The sequence below is a fragment of the Mus caroli genome, chromosome 18 (genome assembly GCF_900094665.2).
Source record: "Mus caroli chromosome 18, CAROLI_EIJ_v1.1, whole genome shotgun sequence".
Classification (NCBI taxonomy): Eukaryota; Metazoa; Chordata; class Mammalia; order Rodentia; family Muridae; genus Mus; species Mus caroli.
The window spans coordinates 32,871,413-32,895,844 of record NC_034587.1 but is presented as its reverse complement, the minus strand read 5'-3'; the positions used below and the strand labels follow the sequence as shown (position 1 = coordinate 32,895,844).

At 45.4% G+C, this 24,432-nt stretch overlaps 2 protein-coding genes across 5 annotated transcripts in view; one reads left to right on the top strand and one right to left on the bottom strand.

Moving 5' to 3' along the window:
* Positions 1–1,732: 1,732 nt before the first annotated feature.
* On the top strand, positions 1,733–15,944 carry Slc23a1 (solute carrier family 23 member 1). Of its 2 annotated transcripts, none has more exons than XM_021150229.2 (17): positions 1,733–1,886; positions 3,415–3,477; positions 3,892–3,953; positions 4,552–4,686; positions 5,073–5,230; positions 5,765–5,853; positions 5,974–6,041; positions 6,178–6,359; positions 6,493–6,613; positions 6,826–6,982; positions 7,463–7,610; positions 8,102–8,207; positions 8,425–8,554; positions 8,636–8,779; positions 9,210–9,305; positions 11,376–11,640; positions 12,324–12,425. In XM_021150229.2, exons 1-16 carry the CDS (start codon positions 1,787–1,789, stop codon positions 11,621–11,623), a joined length of 2,007 nt encoding a protein of 668 aa, XP_021005888.2. In that variant the 5' UTR covers positions 1,733–1,786; the 3' UTR covers positions 11,624–11,640; positions 12,324–12,425. The 2 variants fall into 2 exon arrangements, with proteins under 2 accessions (XP_021005888.2, XP_021005887.2); XM_021150228.2 differs by lacking the exon at positions 12,324–12,425 and adding an exon at positions 15,561–15,944 and having other exon boundaries at positions 1,735–1,886.
* The window catches only part of Paip2 (poly(A) binding protein interacting protein 2), a 17,474-nt gene continuing 7,085 nt past the window's right edge, over positions 14,044–24,432 (bottom strand). For 2 of the 3 annotated variants that reach the window (XM_021150230.2, XM_029471868.1), the window contains exons 2-4: positions 20,009–20,172; positions 17,743–17,922; positions 14,044–15,029 (exon numbers count right to left, since the gene is read on the bottom strand). In XM_021150230.2, coding sequence (XP_021005889.1) covers positions 14,973–15,029; positions 17,743–17,922; positions 20,009–20,146 — 375 coding nt within the window. In that variant the 5' untranslated portion in view covers positions 20,147–20,172 and the 3' untranslated portion in view covers positions 14,044–14,972. Of the gene's footprint in view, positions 15,030–17,742; positions 17,923–20,008; positions 20,173–20,754; positions 20,831–24,432 lie in introns of those variants that run through there. The other variant, XM_029471867.1, reaches the window with a different exon arrangement.

Below are 24,432 nucleotides of genomic sequence, written 5' to 3'. Positions count from 1 at the left end.
ACCATAGGATGAAATAGGGCTGCCCAGCACGGATGACCCATTCTGAGATATTTCCTCTTTTTTTGGTTACCTCCAGGCTGTTTTTGGGGAGGGGGTTTTATGACCTTGTTTATGGTCTGTTCCTGGAGATTTTGCCTATGGCCTTCTTTTCGAAATCAGACCTGGTCCTTAAATGGAGACAAATAGGGCTTATGTTGTTCCTTCACTAACAATTAGAATGGCTTACAAGCTGTGGTCCAGCTAGTCCAACAATGTCTGTCTACCAAAGGCCAAGAATCCAGTAGTTGTTCAGTCCGTGAGGCTGGTAGTGTCAGCTGGTCTTCAGTATCTGCCAGAATCCCAAAGTTGGCTCTAATGCCAGTGAAGAAATGGACTTGCCAGCAAGAGCAAAAAGCAAGTAGACAAAGAGAGCAATGCCTTCTATGTCCTTTATATAGGCTGCAAACAGACAGATGGCGTGGTCCAGATCAAAGGTGGATCTTCTCACCTCAGTGTTTGGTTTCAAACCCAGGGACAGGGACTGAGATGCATATTTACCATACCAAACCAGACCTGGTTTCCCAGTTCTCCCAGCATCCTTGGGTCCTGACCTGGCACACCCTACCCCCAGTCCTGAGCTTTCCAGCCCACAGACTGGGCTGCCCTTCCCCCAGAGGCTCTTCTCTATAGAATCCAGATACTTTGATCTCTTTCTCTCTTTCTCTCCCTCTCTCTGTCCACACACTCTTTCTCTTTCCCCTCCTGCCTTTCTCTCTCCTCATGGCAATAAACCTGCCTTTGTATATATGTTTTGTATATGTTAATCTGGCTTGAATTGGCTCATTTTACCAGCAGAGAAATAATGTGTCACTTTGAGGATCCAGAATAAAAGTGGGTCTTCCCACTTCAAGAGACGTAATTAGGGCTGGAGAGATGACCCAGCGTTTAAGGGCACTGACTGCTTTTCCAAAGGTCCTGAGTTCAATTTCCAGCAATCATCTGTAACAGGATCTGATACCCTCTTCTGGTGTGTCTGAAGACAGTGCTAGTGTACTCATATACATCTAAAAAATAAAAATAAAGACGTAATTAAGAAAAAAAAATCTCTCACAGACCACTTGAGTTTTAGTTAATTCCAGATGTGATCAAGTTGACCACCAAGAATAGCCATCACACAAGCTAGTCTGAAGCTCACTATGTAAACCAGGCTGTCCTTGGCCTCACAGAGATCTGTCTCCTACCTGCCTCAAGTGTGCTGGGGTTAAGGGAGTGTGCCGCCATGCTAGCTCTGCCTGAGGTAACTCTTAGGAAAGGAAACAATGGGTAATGTTCTACTCTTTGGAGCAGATCAGAATGTTGTCCCCACCCCAGGTCAGAGGTCTTCTATTCTTTTGAGCATTAGGCTTAAGGAACAGTGACAAAGTGGATGTTTATCTTCCTAGTGTTGCCTGAGAAACAGGAGGTGGTGTCCAAAGCTGACCATTCTCAGCGGTCTCTAAGGCTACACTATCCTAAAGACATCATGGGGGGCTAAGGGGGAGCTAGTGTCATGGCCCACGCATGCAAGGGGACATTTTTCCAAGCCTTGTAATGCACATGTCCTGGTCAGGTTTGGGCTGTATGAAGCTGTGATTGAAGAAGTGGGGGTAGGGGCTCCCTTTCTGCCACCCGCGGAGAGCTGGGAGGAGCTGCGGAGGCCCGACAGGTCAAACCACTTTGAGAACTGCAGTGTAGAAACCTGGAGAGGAGTGGACCAAAAAGCAGAGGAAAGGCGGGAGCTGGACGGGGAACTGCACTCAGGACGGCCATGAGGCTGCTGCCCAGCTGGAGAGCCATGCTGCCCACTCGCCCCTTGCCTGGCCTGTGCCCCTGTATCCCAGCTCAGCCATGGGCACAGCAACTCACAAGTAGGTAGCCTCTGGGGTGGTTGGGACTATCCTAACCCGACTGCCTCTGCTAACAGTCAGGCTGTAGCCCAGGCTAGAAAGGAAAAGAGCAGACAGACTGAACACGGGTGAAGTGCTCAGAAGGGTCTCATGTGATTGATTGATTATTTTTTTACCCTTTTGAAATGGGTGTGAGGTGTGTGTGTGTGTGTGTGTGTTTGCTTGTTTTGATTTTATAATCTGAGTATATATTTTTTTTTAAAGAGACATTTATTTTATGTATATGAGCACACTGTAGCTGTATTGAGACACAACCGAAGAAGGCATCAGATCCCATTACAGATGGTTGTGAGCCACCATGCGGTTGCTGAAAAGTGAACTCATGACCTCTGGAAGAACAGTCAGTGCTCTTAACCGCCAAGCCATCTCTCCAGCCCCTGAGGGTCTTACTATATAGCTTTGGCCTGGAACGCATTCTGTAGACCAGGCTGGCCTCAAAATAATAGAAATTTGCCTGCCTCTGCCTCTTGGGTGCTGGATTTTAAAGGCATGAGCTACCAAGATAGGGTCTTATGCAGCCAAGGCATTTGGAGGCAGTCTTGAACACCCGATCCCTTGCCTGCATCTCCCTTTTCAGGATCACAGGCATGCAGGCATGTGTCATCATACCTAGCTTATGTTAGTTTATACAGTTAATAAATTGTATTCAGTGTGTGCGCTCTAGCATGCATAATGATGTGTGTGTGTGTGTGTAGCGGGGCAGGTGGCAACTTGTGAGAGTCAATTCTCTTCTAGCATGTGGGTCATGGGGAGAAGACAGAACTCAGATCATCAGGCTCGGCAGCAAGTGCCTTTTCCTGCTGAGCTATCTTGCCAGCCCCTAGTTTGCATGTGTGTGTGTGTGTGTGTGTGTGTGTGTGTGCGCGTCTGACTGCCTGTCTGTCTGCCTTCGTTTGTGTCTGTGTTGGTTGAGTTTGGGTGTTTTGCCAGAGGGTTCTATGTGGCAGTCAGAAGACGAACTATGGATGGCAGCTCTCGTCCTCCTGCCCCAGAGGTCAAGGCAGGTTACTGGGCTTGGAGGTCTCTACCTTTACCTGAGGAGCCCAGCTAGCCCTTCCCTGTTACTTTTCAGATAGAGTTTTGCTATGCTGTGTATTCTTTTTAAGTGCATAGTCCAGGGTGGCCTAGATGGAAATCATTAGGTAGGCTGGGCTGGGCTTGAACTCCCTGGGATCCGCCTGCCTCAGTCTCCTGAGTACAGGGATAACAGGCATTAGCCACTAGACACAACAAAAGTCTTAATGCTTCTGCAACAAGAGGCCCCTTCTCATTTTCACAGGGTCCCCCAAGCTGAGTAGTTCTTCCTGACTAAGATGCTCATCCTGACACAGGGGCAGAGGCCTGTCTGTGGATACCTCAGGAGTCCTATGTGCTGAAGGATGGCAGGGAGGGGCGCCAAAACCAACCTGAATTTAACCTTGGTTTCCTGAATTGAACCTCACTTCCTGTCTGACCTTGGTCATAACACTACTAAGCCTTTTTCTTTCAGCAGTGAAAGAGTTAACATATGCAACCCCAGAGGGTCCATGTGACAGTGCATATACAAACTCAGGTAATGGCATTTGATCCTCTCCCTGAAGAGCAGCGATGGTGATAAGATAACCTTCCATTAATAAGTGCAGAGGGTTTGGAGAGCGGGGGATGAGTCATGTCCTCTCCCTCTCCTCACATGTCATCCCCTGACTGTCCCCTCTTCACCCTGTAGACTCTGGCCCTCACTAGGGAAACAAGAACAGGCCTTGTGCCAGGCTGGGATGCGGGTAGCATAGAAGAAACTCAGCAGATAAACGTGCCCCTTGCTTGGGTGGCCTTTACCACCAGAGACAGAGTTAATACCTCACCTCTGTCCGGTCCCCTTTCGCAATCTGGAGCTATGGACCTGGTTACAGATTGACTTCGAACAATGTCTGATGAGTGGAGTAAAGTCCTCCTTGGCCTTGGGAAAGCCCTCTTCTTTTCTCCTCAGAGGTTTCTCAAACTTGTGCCTCAGAGATGAAAACTCCGGAGGACCCCGGGAGCCCAAAGCAGGTGCTGGGGGAATAGCGGAGCTGTGACCTGGGCGAGGGGCACGGCGGGTGGGGGCTGGGGCTGGACTGGCCTTTCTGGGAAGGCAGAGACAACATTGCCAAATGGCAAAAAGTGACAGTCCTGAGCCTCGAGTGGCACTCGGGGAACGGAGTGGAGGGAAGGGGTGAGGGAACCTTAGGTTTAGGGGCTGGCTGACTTGGGCTTAGAGGTCAGTAGGGGCTGGGCCTTCTCACCTTGTGGCACCTTCAGGAACCTCTAGGAGATAGAGGTGGGCCAGGAGGGGGCTTTTTCACAGTCTAGACCTGCCCAGTCTGATCCCACTCTGGTCTGATACCTTCCCCGTCTTTTGACTTAGGGGCCTCGCTAGAAAGCCCTTAAGGGCTCTGGAAGCCAGGACACTGCTTTCATCCCCACAGCAGGGCGTGGGAAGTGGGAAGGACCACTGGGAACCAGCTGGGGAGGGTAGCTGCTGCTGCATCCTGCCCTCACCGAGTTGCTGGGAGACGGCTGTAGCTCCCTTAGTCCAGGCAGCGTGGGCTTTGCGGGTTGGTTCATCGCTCTGCCCTGAGCGGCCGTGACTCCCTACTTCCCTGAGCAGAATGAGGTCGTGGATTCAGCAGGGACTTCCACCAGGGACCGGCAGGCACCTTTGCCCACGGAGCCCAAGTTTGACATGTTGTACAAAATTGAGGACGTGCCACCATGGTACCTGTGCATCCTGCTGGGCTTCCAGGTGGGTTTTCACAAGACCTCCCCAGCTCTACATGAGGTACTCCCCTGGGATCCCGAACCGCCTCTGATCAGGAAGGTCATTTCAGGCTAGAGAAAGAGACAAGGTCAGCACAGTCACTGTCACCAAACAGCTGTGCCAAAGAAGGTTAAGTGGCCTGGGAGAATTGTGGGTAGTATTTGACAACAGGAACGGTAGGGTTAACCTGGGGGAGACTGGGCTCCGAGTGGTGGGCGAGCAGTAGCTCTCTGGGACTCCCTTGTCAGGTGGTGGGTAATGTCATTGCAAGTAAGCACCCTGTCAGTATGGTCCAGGTTCAGGACACAGACCCGGGTGCCCATGGCCATGTGAGTGCTATGGGGTCAACTCTCGACCGTCTCTCACCCCAGCATTACCTGACGTGCTTCAGTGGCACCATCGCTGTGCCCTTCCTCCTGGCTGAGGCTCTGTGTGTGGGCCGTGACCAGCACATGGTCAGTCAGCTCATTGGTACCATCTTCACCTGCGTGGGTATCACCACCCTCATCCAGACTACAGTGGGCATCCGGTGAGCGGCCCCTCCCCGGCTCCCAAGCACACACACTCGCATGCTTGCACACGGCAGGACAGGTGGGCTGTGACCAGCTGGCTTCTACCCTGTCTGTCGGCCCTGTCTGCCTGCCTAGCCCTAGGGCTAGGTAGCTGGGTTCCTAGGAGCCCTGCGGTTCCCTCCTCTCACTCTGCCCCAAAGGTTTAGAAGGACTGCTTCCCTGCCCACTGTCCATTCTTGTGAGCAGGTTTTTTCAGCATCCATACGTAGACTTGGGGATTCCTAGGCTTGAATGAACAAGTCTGTTGGGTTCAGTGGTGGTGGCTGGGAACAGTCACAGGCAGCCCTCAGATTCAGAAATGTAGCAGCCTGCTTTTGAGCACATGTCTCTTCTTGGCACTGAGATGGGGGAGCTGAAGGCAAGGTGCAGGGTTTGAGCTGGAGGATCCCTGAAAATGTGGGGGCAGGACTCGATGTGGTTCTTAGGGACTTCCCTTTCTCTATCCCTTTTCCTCAACCCACTCCACCACTGCTATGTGTCCCACCTTCCAGGCTGCCGCTGTTCCAGGCCAGTGCCTTTGCCTTTCTGGTTCCAGCCAAGTCAATCCTGGCCTTGGAGAGGTGGAAGTGTCCTTCAGAAGGTGGGTTCAGTTTGCCTGTATGCACTGGTGGGGAGGTCGTAGAGGTCTGGGCAGCTTCCCAGAGTCTAGGCACCAGGGTGTGTTTGTTCATGGCAGTGTGTTCTCTCCGTCTGTCTCCAGAGGAGATCTACGGTAACTGGAGTATGCCTCTGAACACCTCCCATATCTGGCATCCTCGGATCCGAGAGGTGGGTGAAGAGATTGGGTTTGAAGGAAGAGCTGGAAGGGCAGGCCACTGCTAAGTTGTATGCAAGAAGGTGGCTGAGGAACTTACATATTGATAATGCCAGGTCAAAGTGACTATAGCTCATTTTGCCTTTTTAGGTCCAGGGTGCAATCATGGTGTCCAGCGTGGTAGAGGTGGTGATTGGGCTGATGGGGCTGCCTGGGGCCCTGCTCAGCTACATTGGGCCTCTCACTGTCACCCCCACTGTCTCCCTTATCGGGCTCTCTGTTTTCCAAGCTGCTGGTGACCGAGCTGGCTCTCATTGGGGCATTTCAGCTTGGTGAGCAGGCAACAGGACTATTTTTGCCTAGTCCTAGGCGCTACCCCACATCCCCTTCATTCCTATCCTCTCATCTGTTTCTGGGCCCCAACCTGGCCCACCAGCTATTTTCTTCTTGTGTCTCTGCCTCCAGCTCCATTCTACTGATAATCCTGTTCTCCCAGTATCTACGCAACCTCACCTTCCTGCTGCCTGTTTACCGATGGGGCAAGGGACTCACTCTCTTCCGCGTCCAGATCTTTAAGATGTTTCCGGTGAGGAGCTCGCAGGTGCTGCGAAAAAGGGACCTGAGCCAGGGAAGGTTGGGGCCGGGGGGGGGGGGCGGGGGGTGGGGGGGTGGGGTGGAGTTCCCGCCAGAAGCTAGGAGTCAGCCAGGGCTCTGGGGCTAACGCAGAAGCAGGCCACTCTGCACCAAGGTCTCCAGTGCCTGCAGTGCCCTGTCACCCCATCACCCCACCTACTCCAGATTGTGCTGGCCATCATGACCGTGTGGCTGCTCTGCTACGTGTTGACCCTGACAGATGTGCTGCCCGCAGACCCCACAGTCTATGGCTTCCAGGCTCGAACTGATGCCCGAGGGGACATCATGGCTATCTCTCCCTGGATCCGAATCCCCTACCCATGTAAGCAAGTCTGCTTGGTCCCTTCTGCTTCTAACTGAAATTCCTAAGAGACTCCTGATGACTCTGGGTTCAGCTGACAACATCCATCGCATCAGCCCTGTTTGTGGATGCCCCTGAGGGGTGGTTTGCATCTCAGTCTTGTTCTGGGCTGGTGTATCAGTGAGACTCCCCGCCAGCTCCTTTCCCTTTCTTTTTTGTAAATTTTATTTATATATTCTTTTTTTTTTTTTTTTTTTTTAATGTAGGAGTTCTCTGTCTGCATGTACACCTACATGCCAGAAGAGGGCATCAGGTTCCTTTATAGACGGCCATGAGCCAGCATATGGTTGCTGGGAATTGAACTCAGGACCATATGGAAACACCACCAGTGTTCTCAACTGCTGAGCCCTCCCTCCAGCAGCACCCCACCCCTTCAAATGACCCCATCTATTCCCAAGCCATTACAGCCTCCTCAAGAACCTATCATGTTCCCTCCAACAGGTCAGTGGGGCCTACCCACAGTGACTGTGGCTGCAGTTCTGGGGATGTTCAGTGCCACACTGGCGGGCATCATTGAGTCCATCGGTGATTACTATGCCTGTGCCCGGTTGGCTGGAGCACCACCCCCTCCAGTACATGCCATCAACAGGTATGCCCACCTCAATGCCTGATCCCAAGGAGCTACTATGACAGCAAGTGTGTGGACAGGACTGGGTCCCACACTTAGGAGGCTTAGGCATGAAAGTCACCCTCACCTCTAGCCCTCATTTCCCTGGAGCCTGGAATGGAGCTTACTTGTTCTGTAAATGCTCGGAACCACTGAGGATGCCAGTCCTGAGGAAACCAGTTACTGACAACTATCTGTGCACCCAGTTCGTGCAAACTTGTATTCAATGGCTAACCATTCTGTGAGGTCGGGCCCCTCATCATCTTCCTGGTACAGAGGGGGGACTAAAGCTCAGAATTGCCCCAGGGAGTAAGCAGTGGAGCACTGAGTGCTGGTACTGACACCTGGCTTCCAGGCTCTAGATGGTACCAGTCTGTCTGTACAGCTTTAGAGGGGTATGTAGCGGATGGACGAAGGTGATGATAGACTGGTGAAGGGGAGGGGCCAACGCCCCACTCACCATTTCTTTACAGGGGAATTTTCACTGAAGGCATCTGCTGCATTATCGCTGGGCTACTGGGCACAGGCAACGGGTCCACCTCATCCAGTCCCAACATTGGGGTCCTAGGGATTACCAAGGTGCCACAAGCCACTTGCCAGAGCACTGCAGTCCTGTTCATGTGTTACAGGCCCTGTTCTAAGCCATCTTGGCTTTGGCCTAGCCCCATCCCGTCTTTGAGAGCATCCCACCTTTATCCTACCCCCTCCTAATGCTGGAGTCCATTTATTCGCCTAATACCCTGCCCCCTGGAACTAGCCCTGCCTCTGGGCCTACCCAGCCCTTGGCTTCCTGCAGGTGGGCAGCCGAAGAGTCGTGCAGTATGGTGCAGGTATCATGCTAATCCTGGGTGCCATTGGCAAATTCACAGCTCTCTTCGCCTCACTGCCAGACCCCATCCTGGGAGGAATGTTCTGCACTCTTTTTGGTGAGTGTCTGAGGCCTCCCCAGGGGGTGTGGCAGGACCTGGTCTGGCCAGGCCCAGCCTCCAGCAGTTCTGCTGTGGCAGGTATGATCACCGCGGTGGGACTGTCCAATCTGCAGTTTGTCGACATGAACTCCTCCCGCAACCTCTTCGTATTGGGATTCTCCATGTTCTTTGGCCTCACACTACCCAACTACCTGGATTCCAACCCAGGTGCTATCAACACAGGTACCTTGTATTCTCTGCTATCTCCAGAGATGAGGGAATGGGGGTTGGAAACCAGTCCAGTGACAGCACTTCCCTAGCACCCTCAGTGAGGCTGAGATTATAAGCAAGAACCTACCTGTTGAGTTTTTTAATATGCTCATTTAATTTTCCTAATAGTCCCACGAGATTCTATTATTACCTCTGTTTTCCAGAGGCCATGAGTTCACAGAGGCTAAGTGACTTGTCCTAAGTCAACAACTAACAGCTGTCAGAAGTTTCTCCCCAAAGATGGGAGAGAGAGAGGTACAGACAGGCTTGAAGGTCAGGCTTTGGAATATTCCAGAGCCATGACAGTTTGTAAGAAGTCAGGGGACCACACAGGTAGTAAGTCCCTTGAGCTCTGCATTCCAGTATAGGCCACTAGCCCACTGGCCCCTGACTTATTCCACAGGCATTCCTGAAGTGGATCAGATCCTAACTGTGCTGCTGACCACAGAGATGTTTGTTGGCGGATGTCTTGCTTTCATACTGGACAACACAGTGCCAGGTACTGCAATGGTCAGCTCTGGGAGGGAAGCAAGAGAGCCAGGCTATACTATCATTAATGTATATGCTCATGATGGTTTGGTTCCTGAGATGTGGCCAGGCAGGCCTGATGCAGGCCAGAGTGCAGTAGAAATGGGCTGCTGGAGTGTCCGCTGGCTGGTGGAGGACACTGAGGCACACAGCCTATCTCCTAGGTCTTGAAAAGGATGAGGTCAAGAGAGCCCTCTGGTTTTGGGAGTCCTTGCCTCACCAACTCTTTAGCACCACCAGGCTGAGAATACCTTTATCTTCACAGAGCTGGATAGGTAAAAATGCAGCATTGGTTTGTGGGAGAAATCTATCAAGAATGGGAGCAGCCTGCTGTACAAATAGAAGAGCCTCCCAAATGAACCTTGGATGCCCAGGTTTTGTTTTGTTTTTTTTTTTTTTTTTTGCAAGGATTGTGGAAATGTGACAGTCCAGTATGCATATGCTCAGTATATATATTTTAAAAACTGATAGCCGGGACTGGAGAGTAATGGCTTGGCGGTTAAGAACACTGACTGCTCTTCCAAAGGTCCAGAGTTCAAATCCCAGCAACCACATGGTGGCTCACAACCATCCGTAAATGAGATCTGACGCCCTCTTCTGGTACATCTGAAGACAGTTACAGTGTACTTAGAAATAATAATGAATAAATCTTAAAAAACAAAACAAAACAAAACCCTGATAGCCATCAGATGTGAGTCAGTAGAAGAGTGACTCATATCATCCTTAAACCTGACAAGCAAAGTTGTTGCCCAGTTCTGAGGTGCTATAAAGTAACAAAAAAGTGACCCACAAAGTCGTAACATTTAACTGCCAATCTGAAATAGCATGTATCCTAGCCATCATACTACAATGCCTCTGCAGATGGGTTTGGGGAAACTGGGTGGGCAAAACTCAATGAAAAGAACAGTCATTAACCACGTCTGAGACATGGCAAGTTCAGACTGACTTGAACCTCTCATTCTCTTGTCTTTATCTGCTCAGTGCTGACATTATAGCTGCCTCACACCTCAGAGAAGAGTCAAATGCAGTTTGGGACAAGCTGGTGGAATTTACCAGCTTGGCCCTGAGCCACATTGAGGAGGATGCGCAGAACTATTGACCACATGCCAATAGCTCTTCCCTTTCTACCCTGGCCACCTGATTCCTGGTCCTGTTCGAACATCTCCAGGCAGCCTCTTCTGATGTTTCTTGCCCTCCTTGATGAGAGCTTGTGTCTCATTTAGCTGCAGCAATCTGGGCTACTCTTAGCTCTGGCTGCCCTCCCGCTAGGTGAATGATTTCAGTCTTTGTCAGCTCCAGCTGAAAACCCACAATCTCTAGGACTCCTCTCCAGAGGTCCATCCCTACCCCATCAAAGGTCTCTTGCTTAGCTTGGCTTTCATTCATGCTATAAAAATGCTTTATGCCCTAAATTTAGAACTGTAATAATGAATCCTAACACTGATAAAGTATTTCAAGGTCTATGTCCTCAGGCAGGCGGGTAACTCAGCAGGAAAAGGCACTTGCTGAACCTGATCAGAGTTCAATGCCCAGGGCCCACATGATGGAACAAGAGAACCTACTTCCTGTGCCTATCCTAAGACCTCCTCACTCTCATAGTTCCATAAATTCTAGATAAACAATAAATGTGATAGAAAATGTAAAAACATGTACCTTACTCAGAGGTACAGCCTGGACACTATTTAGGTCCCACGAAGCAACCACACATTAGCCCCATATTCAGGCAGTGTAAAATGACTTAGCTTGTTTCTTCACCTTAAAATTTTGTGCCTATGCACCTCCCAGGGGTGTTCAGAAATAATGAAATGATTTAGCACAGGACTTGATACTACAGCTAAGCAGTATTAATCTTTTCAGGTTTCGCAGAGCTCTGGCAGGTAAGGCATGCAGAGTGGTAGAGTGCTTATCCAGCAGGCAAAACTGCCCTGGGCTCCCTTCTGACTAGGCAAATTCATACTTGATTCTAGAAATATGCCTTAGGACTGGCTATGTGCAGGAAAGGTATTTTATTCTCCTAGATGACCTCACTGTCCTCTTGCAGGGAGCCCAGAGGAAAGAGGCCTGATACAGTGGAAAGCTGGAGCCCATGCCAACAGTGAGACGTCAGCCAGTCTCAAGAGCTACGATTTCCCCTTTGGGATGGGATTGGTAAAAAGGACCACCTTTTTCAGATACATCCCCATCTGCCCAGTCTTCAGAGGATTTTCTAAAAAGACACAAAATCAGCCTCCAGTTCTAGAAGACACTCCAGACAATATAGAAACTGGGTCTGTGTGTACCAAGGTCTGAAGCCACCTCAATGAAAGGTAGGATGTGATATGGTTCTTGTGGGAGGTTGAATAATCAAACATCTGTTTAAACAAAAAGAAAAAAAAAATCAAACTAGCAGTTTTGTAATCAGTTACAAGTTTCTTCAAGGGGAGATTAGGCAGGGTAAAAAGTCCTTTGGATCTGGGTAGAATTTCTTAGCCATGTTACAGTGAGAGCCACAGATGGTCACAAGTAAGCGGGATTATCAATCCTACCAGATACAGGCAGCATCTAGACCAACTAGAGTCTAAGAGCAGTCACTGCCAGCCTGATCTCTCTGTGTATGCATGCATGCATGCTTCTCAAGTACTGGCATTAGCACAATCAGATCACCCTTCGCCAATTCATGATCCTTCTTTTTTTTTTTTTTTAAAGATTTATTTATTTATTTATTTATTTATTTATTTATTTATTTATTTATTTAATGTAAGTACACTGTAGCTGTCTTCAGACGCACCAGAAGAGGGCATCAGATCTCATTATGGGTGGTTGTGAGCCACCATGTGGTTGCTGGGATTTGAACTTCGGACCTTCAGAAGAGCAGTTGGGTGCTCTTACCTACTGAGCCATCTCACCAGCCCTCATGATCCTTCTTATTCATAGACTCTAAGTGAAGGAACTAAAAAGTATGTATTTTATGTACATTAGTGCACATCATGTGCTTGTCTGGTGCCCACAGAGGTCACAGGAAAGCACAGGATCCTCTGGATGGCTGTGAACCACCATGTGGGTACTAGAAAATCAAACCTGAGTCCTTTGCCAGAGCAACAAGTGCTCTTATCTACTGAGCCATCTCTCCAGCCCTTCAAACGCAGGAATTATAGGTGTGTATTACCATTACCATACCTAAGTAATATCTTTGAAACTGGAAAGGTTGGAAACACCAGCAGTGCCATAAACAGGAGAGATCCTTCTACATGTTATTTTGTTTCAATGTTAGTAGTCATAAAATTACAATCACTTACAGTTCAGTTACCAGAAACCTGCTAATAATAATAATAATTTATCTTTAAGCTTCAAAACATGTAGGCAGCTCTAAATCCTAGTTTTGCCTATAATGGAGACACTTGGCTCTAGTTAATTCAAATATTTTCCCCCTCAAACAAGAAACATTCTAGTGAAAGTTATGAGTGGTGGCTTAACCCTGTAATGCCTGCTCTAAGGAGTCTGAGATTAAAGCTAGCTTGAGTAGTACCCCTTGTACACTTGATACTGAGCAGTTAGAGAACAAAAGGACTGAAGGTGTTATTCCCCAACCCCCAAGTGCTAAGTATGCCTGTCTTTTCTAGAGTTTCTTAAAAAATTTGCCTGTGGCCAGGTGTAGTGGCACACATTTAATCCCAGGACTTGGGAGGCAGAGGCAGGCAGATTTCTGTGATGTGAAGCCAGCCCACCCTACACAGTAAGCTCCAGGACAGCCAGTGCTATGGAGACCTTGTTTCAAAAAGCCAAACCAAACCAAAAACCAGGAACAGGAGGCTACTCTTCTAGGGGACCTTGTTTCAATTCCCGGCACCTATGTGGCGGCTCACAGTTGTCTGAAACTCCAGTCCTAGGGGCTCTGATATCCTGTTCTGGCCTCTCTGGCTACCAGGCTTGAAAGGGATACACAGACATACCTGCAGACAATAGTCACTTATCTAATAATAAAAAAAGAAAAAGAAAATTAAAACGCTTGCTTCTTCATTAGTTTAAGGTAACTGTTTTTAAGAAGTAAAAAGACTTTTGGCAGCACATGGTGGCATAATCCTAGCAGAGGCATATAATCAAGGCCAACTTAGACTATAGAATAAGTTCCGGGACAGTGAGAAGTACATAGAACAAAGACCCTTCCTGGATGAGGATGACCAGTACAGTGGTTGGTTAGCATGCAGAAAATAGCTCAAGTTCAACCTCTAGTACCACGGACAAAAACCAAGCCAAACCAAATGAACACCTTAAAAGCTTTTCAGAAAGAATGAGCCAGAAATAACCATACAAAAGAGCAAGGTAGTCCCAGAACCCAGAAACTTGAGGTAGGAGGACCCGAAGTTCAGAGCTGGCCTTGGCTATTTAGCAATACAGTGTCTCAAATACAATAAATGGCTACATGGCCTGTTTCAGTCTGCAACTCTAGCACATCAAGAAACATTCATGCTGCTACGTGTACTAAGCAAGTGCTCTGCCATTAACAGATATCCCCAGACCAACCCCAGCTTTCTACCATGGCTGGCTAAGATTGCTGACAGTGCAGTCTTGGGCAAGGGCAAGTCAAACACTTGACAGACACCTTCTTGGCTACTGTGGACTGGAGCACACCTTCCTGTCAGCACACCTCACACACAGGGCTGCCCACTGTCCACACTAGGCGAGCACCAATGCTGGAGTCTGTTGTCTGCACCAATAACACAAGCACCAGCTCGGTTCTACTATCATTTATTTTTTTTAAATATTTTTGAAAAAATATAATTTTTTTACAATATTTTCAACTTAAACACTATTCACACTGAACACGTATGGCAGCTTAACCTACTCAAATATGAAGTTTAAGAAGCCAAAACTGTTCTAGCTTTGTTAAAAGAAAAGTTGTGCTGCAGACTATAGTCATGATGGTTAACAAAGCAAGGAAGAGCACCAGAGTCATGCTACCGTCTTTCGAGTGCTTCAGTTGGATTATGGGCTGGTGTGGGTCCTGTGTTAGACTTCACACACGGTGGCGATGATGCAATCAATCTTCAGAAGATGCAAGCCTCAAAATGTATTTCCTCAAGATTAACACTAGGAGAACTCAGTATTCCTAACATGATAATACACTAGGCAAAAGCCAGACTAGCTCCTATCTGACCATCACCTTGTAACCTCAAAGACATTCTTGTGAAATTACTTACTTCAAAATTTAACAGATTTTCTCCAGAAGAGGTTATTTTTGATGGACAAATGCAACTGAGAAATCTGTTTAACAATCAGAACCTAATTTAAATTTATACAAAGTGTAGACATTAAAGCGTGTCAACTAACCCTTAAGGGACCAGTTTAGCCTCAAAGACAGACAATTCAATGAGATTTGGAGGTGATTTAATTTGGTTCTTTGTCACAATTGACTGGTGCTTCTTCCATTGCTGTCTTTACATTAAGCCACATGGCAATTCTACTTTCAGTAATTGTGTGACAGCTTCTTACTTAGTAACAGTCTCAGCACTTTTATTAAGCATGCAAGACTAACAAAAACTTTGGCAATGCGTAAGTGTAACACAGTGACGAGAGCTTTTACAATGGAGTCTTCTAACACTGCCTTCCCAGTGTGGAAACTGTGCTACATCCACCAAAAGCGGCCGGCTGCTCAGACATGTCAGTACTTCACCCCAGGAACAAACTCCTTTGCATTGGGATTCAGATTGCTCTTGACCTGAAAAATCATATATTAAAAAAAAAAAAAAAAAAAAGAAAGAAAGAAATTAAGAGAAAGAGAAAGGAAGTTCATTACAGATCACTGTGAATTCTCAGAAGTATTCAGCCTAGACCTTTATGTAAAAATTATCTCCCAGAAAATACAAAAGGTCGAACTCTAAGGTTCTTCCTAACCCCCAAACTCATGGCAGAGAAAGAATGTCATCCGGCTGGCCACAAACTCACGGAGACCTACCAGCCTATGTGCTTCCTAAGTGCTGGGACTGAAGGTGTGCACCTCCTGGCCTCTACATCCTATTAAGTATAACGAAATGCACTAACCTCACTTAAGCTATAAGAAATAGCATGAAATAAGATATTTTTTTTTCCAAGTGTGCCTGATGCTCTGAAAATACTTCCAAACATGTTAAATACATGTTCTCAGTCTGATTAACTGGGGCATTGTTTGCTATTAGGGAATTTTATATGGGATTGTCACTGAAAACTTGGGGGTTATCTTTCTACAACTGCTGTTTTCTAATTCCCATAGGAGGCACTGTAACAGGAAAAGAAAACTACATAGGAGACAGAAGACATGAGTTGGAGATCTCAGCTCTACCTATTCCAAACACCCATGGAAGCTCGGACAGATCACCCTCTCTGTGACTCTGTTTCCATGTCAGCCCAAGTCTCCAAGACCTGGACTGCATTCCTCTGTCTCCTCATTTCCACTTCCCTAAACATGAAGTCAATATAAAGAAGAAGAACTGAAGATCCTCTATGCTGAGTGTTGATAAAAAAGAAACCTGGAGATATTCCAGGGGTTGATGAAGACAGGAAGATTAAAAAACAAAAAACCAAAACCAAAACAAACAAACAAACAAACCCACCCCTGAATTCCAATGCCATGTATTTTAAGACCAAAACATAATATTAAATGACATACTGGACCAATAATTTAAATAAGTTTAGATAAGTGTTCTCCCTTCACACAGGGGAAATAAATCTATACTTTCAGACTAGCTCAGTAATAAAAATGTCTATTTAGAATGTTCTAGGCCTGGGCTTGACCTTCAACATTAAATATACAGAAATAAAAATCCTTAAAAGGAAGAAAAAGTGCCGGGCAGTGGTGGTGCACACCTTTAATTCCGACACTCGGGAGGCAGAGGCAGACGGATTTCTGAGTTTGAGGTCAGCCTGGTCTTCAGAGTGAGTTCCAGGACAGTCAGGGCTACACAGAGAAACCCTGTCTTGAAAAATCAAAAAAAAAAAAAAAAAAGTAAGAAAAGCAAGCATGGTTTAATTGTTAAAAAAAATAAAAACAACCAAAAACGAAAAAAGGGCAGAATTCTTGAATATGTAATCTTCTGGAAACTAGAGAAGTCTAAAAATGAATTAAAGTAATCTTGAAAAAATTGAGTCAAACAATTCAGTTTCTGTGTTATGGATTTATGCAAATCTAGTCTATACATTAAGCCTTTATTCAAAGCATTAGTAGTATGTGACATGACTAAAAGCAGTAGGCAAATATGTCCCAACAGACCAGATCATACACCTATTCAGTCCAGTCACAGTCATTTACTGCAAAGGGTATGCCACAATGTGGATCTTGGTGTTTTCTGTATTGTTTTTTAGCAGCAGAATGTTTTTCAAAAGCTTGATGTGGAGGAGAACTGTAAAGCATACTTTGGGATGCTTAAACTCTCTGAGTATTCAAGTTTAGGTGATTATGATGAACAGCTTAGTAAACTAATCCATAATAAACAGAAGCTACGAATTCTAGGTCTCAGCAGTGTGGGGAAGAGGATTGCTCATGTTTGAGGCTAATCAAGGCATTGAGTTGCAGGTTTGAACTAGAGTGAAACTGTTTCAACTACCCACCCACTTCATCAAACAAAAAAGTCTTTTATCTTAATTTTAATAAAAGATTCCCTGGGGCTGGAGAGATGGCTCTTCCAGAGGTCCTGAGTTCAATTCCCAGCAACCATATAGTGGCTCACAACCATGTGTAATTGAATCTGATGCCCTCTTCTGGTGTGTCTGAAGACATCTATACAATGCACTCATATACATAAAATAAATAAATCTTAAAATAAAAAAAAGAACTCCTCAGGTTCTACATTAGCGATGATGTAAAACTTTATTGCAAGCACATTACCAGTGACAAGACTGAGAATAAGAATATGAACCTAGGGCTGGTGAGATAGCTCAGCAGGTAAGAGCACCCGACTGCTCTTCCAAAGGTCCTTAGTTCAAATCCCAGCAACCACATGGTGGCTCACAACCATCCTTAACAAGATATGACTCCCTCTTCTGGTGTGTCTGAAGACAGCTACAGTGTACTTACATGTAATAAATAAATAAATTAAAAAAAAAATATGAACCTAGGTTTGTATTCTTTTTCTGCCAAGAGCTTATAAATGTATCTCAAAGAAACGCAATCAGGAGATCTTAGATTTTGTTGTTGTTGTTTTTTTGTTTGTTTGTTTGTTTGTTTTGAGACAGGGTTTCTCTGTGTAGCCCTGGCTGTCCTGGCACTCACTTTGTAGACCAGGCTGGCCCTGAACTCAGAAATCCGTCTGCCTCTGCCTCCTGAGTGCCAGGATTAAAGGGGTGCGCTACCACACCGAGCTTTAAAACTCTTCTTAAAGAGAGAGCAGATTTATTTTCCACTTAAGGGAGATGAGGCAGGGTCTAAAAAAAGAAAAAGATGAGAAATGACTTTTTACCACAAGATCTTCCAGAGAAGAGCCATCACTGATAACAAGGTCATTAAACTGGTCTTGGATTTGGTCCATAGTTTGTGGGAGATCTCGAGCTGGAATAAACCATTCATGTTCTTCTTCCTCTTCCAGCATTTCTTGGAAACAGCGTTCAATAAATTCTTCCTCCCACAACTCCTCTTCTATCTAGATTTATAACAAGAGAGGTTAATTACAGCATACGGCTTAAAATATCTGAGACTATGCCATCTGAAATCATAATGTAAGGGCAGGTAAGGTAGTGCATGCCTTTAGTCCCAAAACTCAGGAGGCAGGCAGGAGGTATCTGAAAGTCTAAGGCCAGCCAAGGCTATATAGTGAGACTCTGTCTTAGCAGAACAGAACCAAATCAAACCATAATGTGCCTGGCTGTGTGGTTTACAATTATCATCTCCACACTTGAAGAATAAGATAAAATGACTACCTCAAATTCTAGGGCAGCCTGTGACACAGTTTGATGAATTTGTCTCTCAAATGTTCTCTTAACAGCCAGGCACAGCTGTAACCCCAGGATTGTGGAGGATGACTGTGTGGCGTTCACATCTACACAAACCCCATGTCAGAGCTGGGATGTGAGTCATTGACATAGTACTCATTGATGCAGGAAGTCTTGGGTCTGATCTCCTAACAACAAAATGTAAAAAGGCTAAAAACTTTTCTCCCTGCCTCTGTACTACAGGAAAAAAAGCCCAGAACTACCATAAAGACCTAGCAACATCTGTTTAGGGCTATTCCAAGCCTCTACTCGTCTCTCCATATGGTTTTCTCTATTGAGAGTAGCAAAGGAAAAAGTAATGGATGATTTCTTTAAGGAATTTTTCAGAATTACCCATGAAGTCTTAAAATATCCAGGCCTTAATCCAACCTCCATAAAGACTAAGAAAAATCTCTAAAAAGTAGAGATTAAAAACAGCTCAAAACCCCTCAACTGATTTCAGTATGATGGAGACATGGTCAACTCTCAAAGCAAAGACAGACAGACAAGACAGATGACAGACATCCACACACCCACACCCCTCTAAAGAGGTTGAAGAAAGGGCTCAATAGTAAAGAGTGCTTGCTGTCAATGCAGTCTGGTTCCCACACCCACACTGTGCAGCTCACAACTGCCTCTAATTCCAGCTTTAGGTGACCCAACGCCCTCTACTGGCCTTTGTGGGAACTTGCACACACATAAATAATAAAAATAATCTAAAACTCAGGCTTAATAGCTCACGCCTTTAATTCTAGCATTTGGGAGGTAGAGGCAGCGACTGCCAGGTGTTCTTGATGTGTCCCAGGCCAGCCTAGTCGATATAATGTAGTCTATTCAGTCGGGGCTACAGGGTGAGATATCCTGCCTTAAAAATAAACAACAAAATAACTTTTTCTAATGTAATAACCACCCCTCCTCCAAAAGACCCCACCCTCAATTGACTCTCACAGAAACAAGACTGAACTGTTTTACTCTGGAATGTCCATTACAGGATGCAGAGAAGTTGAGCTAACTACTAATCACAGAAACCATGATCAGGATTGGGAATGAGAAAATGATTAACAGTAGAAACATGGGAATAAAAGATGACATCTATCAATTTATCAGAGCTCTCTTAAAGTGGGGCAGTAGCAGATTTTTCAGGCTGATTAGGACTGAGGCTCAATGAGACTGGAGAGATGGCTCAGTAGTTAAGAGCACTCACTGCTCTTTCAGAGGTCCTGAGTTCAATTCCCAGCAACCACATGGTGGCTCACAACCATCTGTAATGGGATCTGATGCCCTCTACTGTGTGTCTGAAGACAGCTACAGTGTACTCATATAAATAAAATAAATAAATCTTAAATAAATAAACACCCCCACCCCCAACAAAAAAGGTTGAGGCTCTAGTGAAAAGCAGATAATTTTGAACCAGGACATCTGTGGTCTGTCTGTCCTAGTTTCCTAAATATTTTTGGATTTGGATTGTAATAGAGATGTGATTGGTTCAAACACTGGTTTCCAAACTGAAACTATCTGGGAGCTCTTTTCAGTTTCCCAGGCTCCACCCTACTATTCTGAATCAATCTTTAGGGTGGGACCCTGAAACAAGCTGCCCAAGTAATTTCAATGAGCAGTTTAGCCTGACAGTAATTAGCAGCCAAATAAAATAGGAGTGGTAGCACATAAATCCTTAGTGCACATAAAGGACACACAGTGCCCAGCACATATCTGAGATATAAAGCCATGAAAAGAAACATGTCTGTATACAGAACTAACTTGTCTGTTGAATTCCTCTTCATTTTCCATCCACATGTACTCTGCAAATGGATTATCCTCTTCATGAGAATGACCGTTAATAATCACATCGTCATTGATGATGCTTGGGCTAGTACTGCTGCGACTTGGATCTTTCATGGTTGGTGTTCGTTGTCGTTTTTAACCTTTAAAGTAGAATACAATCTTAATGAGCACACTTGTTATCACACTTGCCATCAGGTGTTAGAGGCACATTAGTTGGAAAGCTTCTTTCTTTTTCCAAAGCTGAAGGCTAGATTTGAGGTATAGATGTAGGATAATTTTAGTGTTTTGTGTGAAGACATAGACATGTATGAAAGTCAGAGGTCTGGTTGCCACTACTGTTTGTGTCAGTTCTCAGAAGCAGAGGCAGGTGAATGGATATCTGTGAATTCTAGGTCAGCCTGGCCTACATATGGAGTTCAAGCACAGCTAGTGCAACATAGTGTGACCCTGTTTCAACAAAAAGTATTACATGTATCAGGTTTGAGATATAGACACATGGGATACTGTGTGGAAACTAGTAAACAAGTTGGTGCTTTCTTTTAGCCTGGTCTAAGAATGAGTTTCAGGACAGTTAGGGCTACAAAGAGAAACACTGTTGGGGGTGTGTGGGGAGGGGGTTTTGTTCTGTTTGAGTGCAGGCACATATATGTAGAGATCAGAGGATGATTTTCCTGAGTGGGTTGTTTTCCATTTAGTTGAGGAAGCATCACTATACAACATACTTCAGGTCAGAAAGGCTTTTGGACTGTCCTGGCTGTCCTCTGACTTCCATTCGCACACTGTGATGTATGCTGTCATACACCCTAGAAAGTTTAATAAATGTACACTCTCAATTAGAATTTGGCAAATATACTAGCCATCTGACTTTAGTTGAGACTAGAGGTGGTATTATGTGCATTATAATTAGTGTTAACTATAACATTTAATACCTAAGCACGCTTACTAACATGCTTAGGGCTTAAGGTCTGTCAGTAGTTCCTTTATTCCAAAGACAACACTAGTCATTTGCTCACATTTGATAGTTTCTCACAATCTACTCAACAGTAAATAACTTAAAGTAACATAATTACCTATAAAAATCAGGCTAGCCAGGTTGGTGGTACAAGTGTTTAATTCTAACACTCTGGATGAAAAGTCTAATGCTAAAAATTAAAACATGGACTTTCAGATTCTTTACTATTTTACTAGTTAAGTTTGAAATTGCAAAAAAGGGTGCCAGATGGTGGTGGCATAGGCCTTTAATCCTAGCATTTGGGAGGCAGAGCCAGGTGGATTTCCGAGTTTGAACCAGCTGGTCTACAGAGTGTTTCAGGACAGCCAGGGAAACCCAGTCTCAGGAAAAAAAAAAAAAAAAAAAGACAACCCAATTTAAAAATGGGCAAAGAAGATCAGTTGGACATTTAGTTTATGCTGACTTTAATAAAAACAATTGTTAGGCACTTAGTAATTCAAAGGGTATGGGACAGAGACAGTCTGACAACGCTATGGGCTTTATTGTAGGTACAGATTAGGTTTGCCATAAGTTTACCAAATCAAGAGTTCTAGCCCTGCATTGTAGCACATACCTTTACTCCCAGCTCTCAGGAAGTAGAGGCAGGTGGATTTCTGTGACTTGGAGGCCAGTTTGGTCTATACAGCAGCTCCAGGCTAGTCAGGGAGGCACAGTGAGACTCAGTCTCAAAATATTCTAGAAAGAATATTCACCTCCATATACCAAAAGATTATGAAAAGAGATGCTGGGGATCTACAGCAACCTTATGAAATATATTGTTCACTGAATAGAAAGTACAAAGACAGCTACATTTGAAAAAGGATACAAGAAAGATGTTTGGATTAGAAAAAACACACACAATCACAAGAATATTCCAAGAATGAAAACAAAATTTAAAAGAATCAAAATCCTGAAGCTGCAACAAAGATTTCCAAGACGAGAACATGTCACATAAACATGGTGTCACACACTTATGATCAATGCCAGCACTGGAGAGGTGAAGACCTATCTACGAGGGATGCTGTCTTACACCCTTTTGGGCTGGTTGAGAATACTCAGTGGCAGAGCACTCAGGTGCTAGTGCACACTTTTAATCCTAGCACTTGGAAGGCAGAGGCTGGAGGATCTCTGAGTTCGAGTTCACCCTGGTCTACAGAATGAGTTCCAGGACAGCCAGGGCTACCCTGTCTTGGCAGGGGTAGGTGGGTGGGTGGGTGGTGGTGGTGGTATGAGGCCCTGTGTTCACTCTCTAGTACCATGGTGCAGGGGAGAGACAGATGGACATTTCATTAAAATATATTTTAACCCCCATCAAATACAAATAGGCAAAGAATTTGAATAAAGATAGACCGATATATGAAACACACAGATGGCTCACAAAGCTCACACCTTAACTCCAGCACTAAGGAAACAAAGGAAGAGATTTCCTGTGCTGAGTCGAGGCCTACCAGAGCTACAAAGTTCTTTATTTAAAAAAAAAAAAAAAAAAAAAAAAAAGCCTACAAGCAGCAGTAAATCTAAGATCCATTCAAGAAATACAAACCAAAGTCACACCCTCTAGGAGAGTTACAGTAAGTCTAAATAAGAATGTAGAGAAACCAGAACCTCACTCATCGAGGGTGGGAATATAATATGCCACCAACTGCTTTATAAAACATTACGGCAGTTCCTTAGTAGTTTAAACAAAGACTATCATTTGGCCCAGCAATTCTATCTCCTAGAAGTTATCTATACTTAAGAACACGAAGTGTATGACTCCACATGCCCAGGGATGGAGTCAGATGAGAATTCTAAGTGCTTGGGAGCATACTTCAAGAAAACAAGAGCCTGTGACCTCAGTTTCTTTAGAAATATTTCATGCTGCGCCTAGGTGTAGGATAGTGAATTTACTTCAGATTATTCATTATTGCTTGTTTCTGTTATTCTGTTTTTTTTTTTTTTGTTTTTTGTTTTTTTGAGACAGGGTTTCTCTGTGTAGCCCTGGCTGTCCTGGAACTCACTTTGTAGACCAGGCTGGCCTTGAACTCAGAAATCCACCTGCCTCTGCCTCCCTGCTGGGACTAAAGGCGTGCGCCACCACGCCTGGCTCTGTTATTCTGTTATTAAATGTTTAACTATCCTTTATATGCTTCTGGGAAAACATTTACATTCGTGGCTTGTTCTTGTGATCACATACAGCTACAACTCAAGAGAACTTTACTCAGGTGAGTTTTCTTAATCCCCATACATTTTGGTCCCGTCTGAGGCTCTGAGTAAAGCTGGCTATTGCATGAGTTTAGTTAGCCTCTTCTATTGGCTCCATTTTCCCAGGTCCCACTACTTCTAGAGACGTTGACTGAAAACTCACAAGATAATAATTTCATCACTTGGGAAGCTTAGTCAAGGGGCTACTATAAGTTCATAGCCAGCCTGGGCTACACAGCAAGTGCCAGATCAGTCACAGTTATATAGCAAGAGCCTCACTCAAATAAGCAAAATCCCCAAATCAAACCAAAAAACTAGCCAGGTGCTCGTCATTGAGAGCATGAGGACCTGAGTTCTACTCCCAGCACCCAAATAAAAAGCCGAACGTGGTGGCATATGCTGTCATGGCAGCAATGAGGTAGTAAATCCCTGGGGTTTGTCAGCCAGTCTAGGATAGTCAGAAAGCCACACATCCTGGTGAGATCTGGTTTAAAAAAAAAAACAAACCAAAAAACCAGGGCGGGTTTGGCCACATGCCTCAGTGGCTAAGAGCACTGGAAAAGTCTTTTTAGTTTGAGCACTCACAAGGCAACTCACAATTACAACTGCAGTCCCAGGGACCAGATGCCCTCTTCTGACTCCCTGGGCACTGCACACATACGGTGGCACACGCATACCCACCTACACACAAGACATATACATTTTAAAAATAAAGACAGGGTCTGTGTGGCCCACACTTTTAATCCCAGCACTCAGGAGGTAGAGGCAAGTGGGCCTCAGTGAGCTCCAGCCCAGACTGGTTTAGAGTGAGTTCCAGGACATCGAGGACTAAAAAAAAAAAATCCTGTCTTGAATCTCCCGAAACAAAACAAACACAAACAAGTTCTAAGACAGTCAGAGCTACAGTGAGAAAACCTGTCTGGAAACAAAATTTAAGGGAGAAAAAGAATGGAGCATTTGACTGTCTGGTGATAAAGTCTCATTATGTGGTCTTAGCTGTCTTGGAACTCCATACATAGACCAGGCTGGCCTCAAGCTCTCAGAGATCCACCTCCCTCTGCCTCTCAAGTGGTAGGGGAATAAAGGAGTTTGCAACCACTGCCCAGCTGTTTGTTTGTTTGAAGTCCTTTTAAAACTTTTTTGTTTGTTTGTTTTTTTGGTTTTTCGAGGCAGGGTTTCTCTGTGTAGCCTTGGCTGTCCTGGAACTCACTCTGTAGACCAGGCT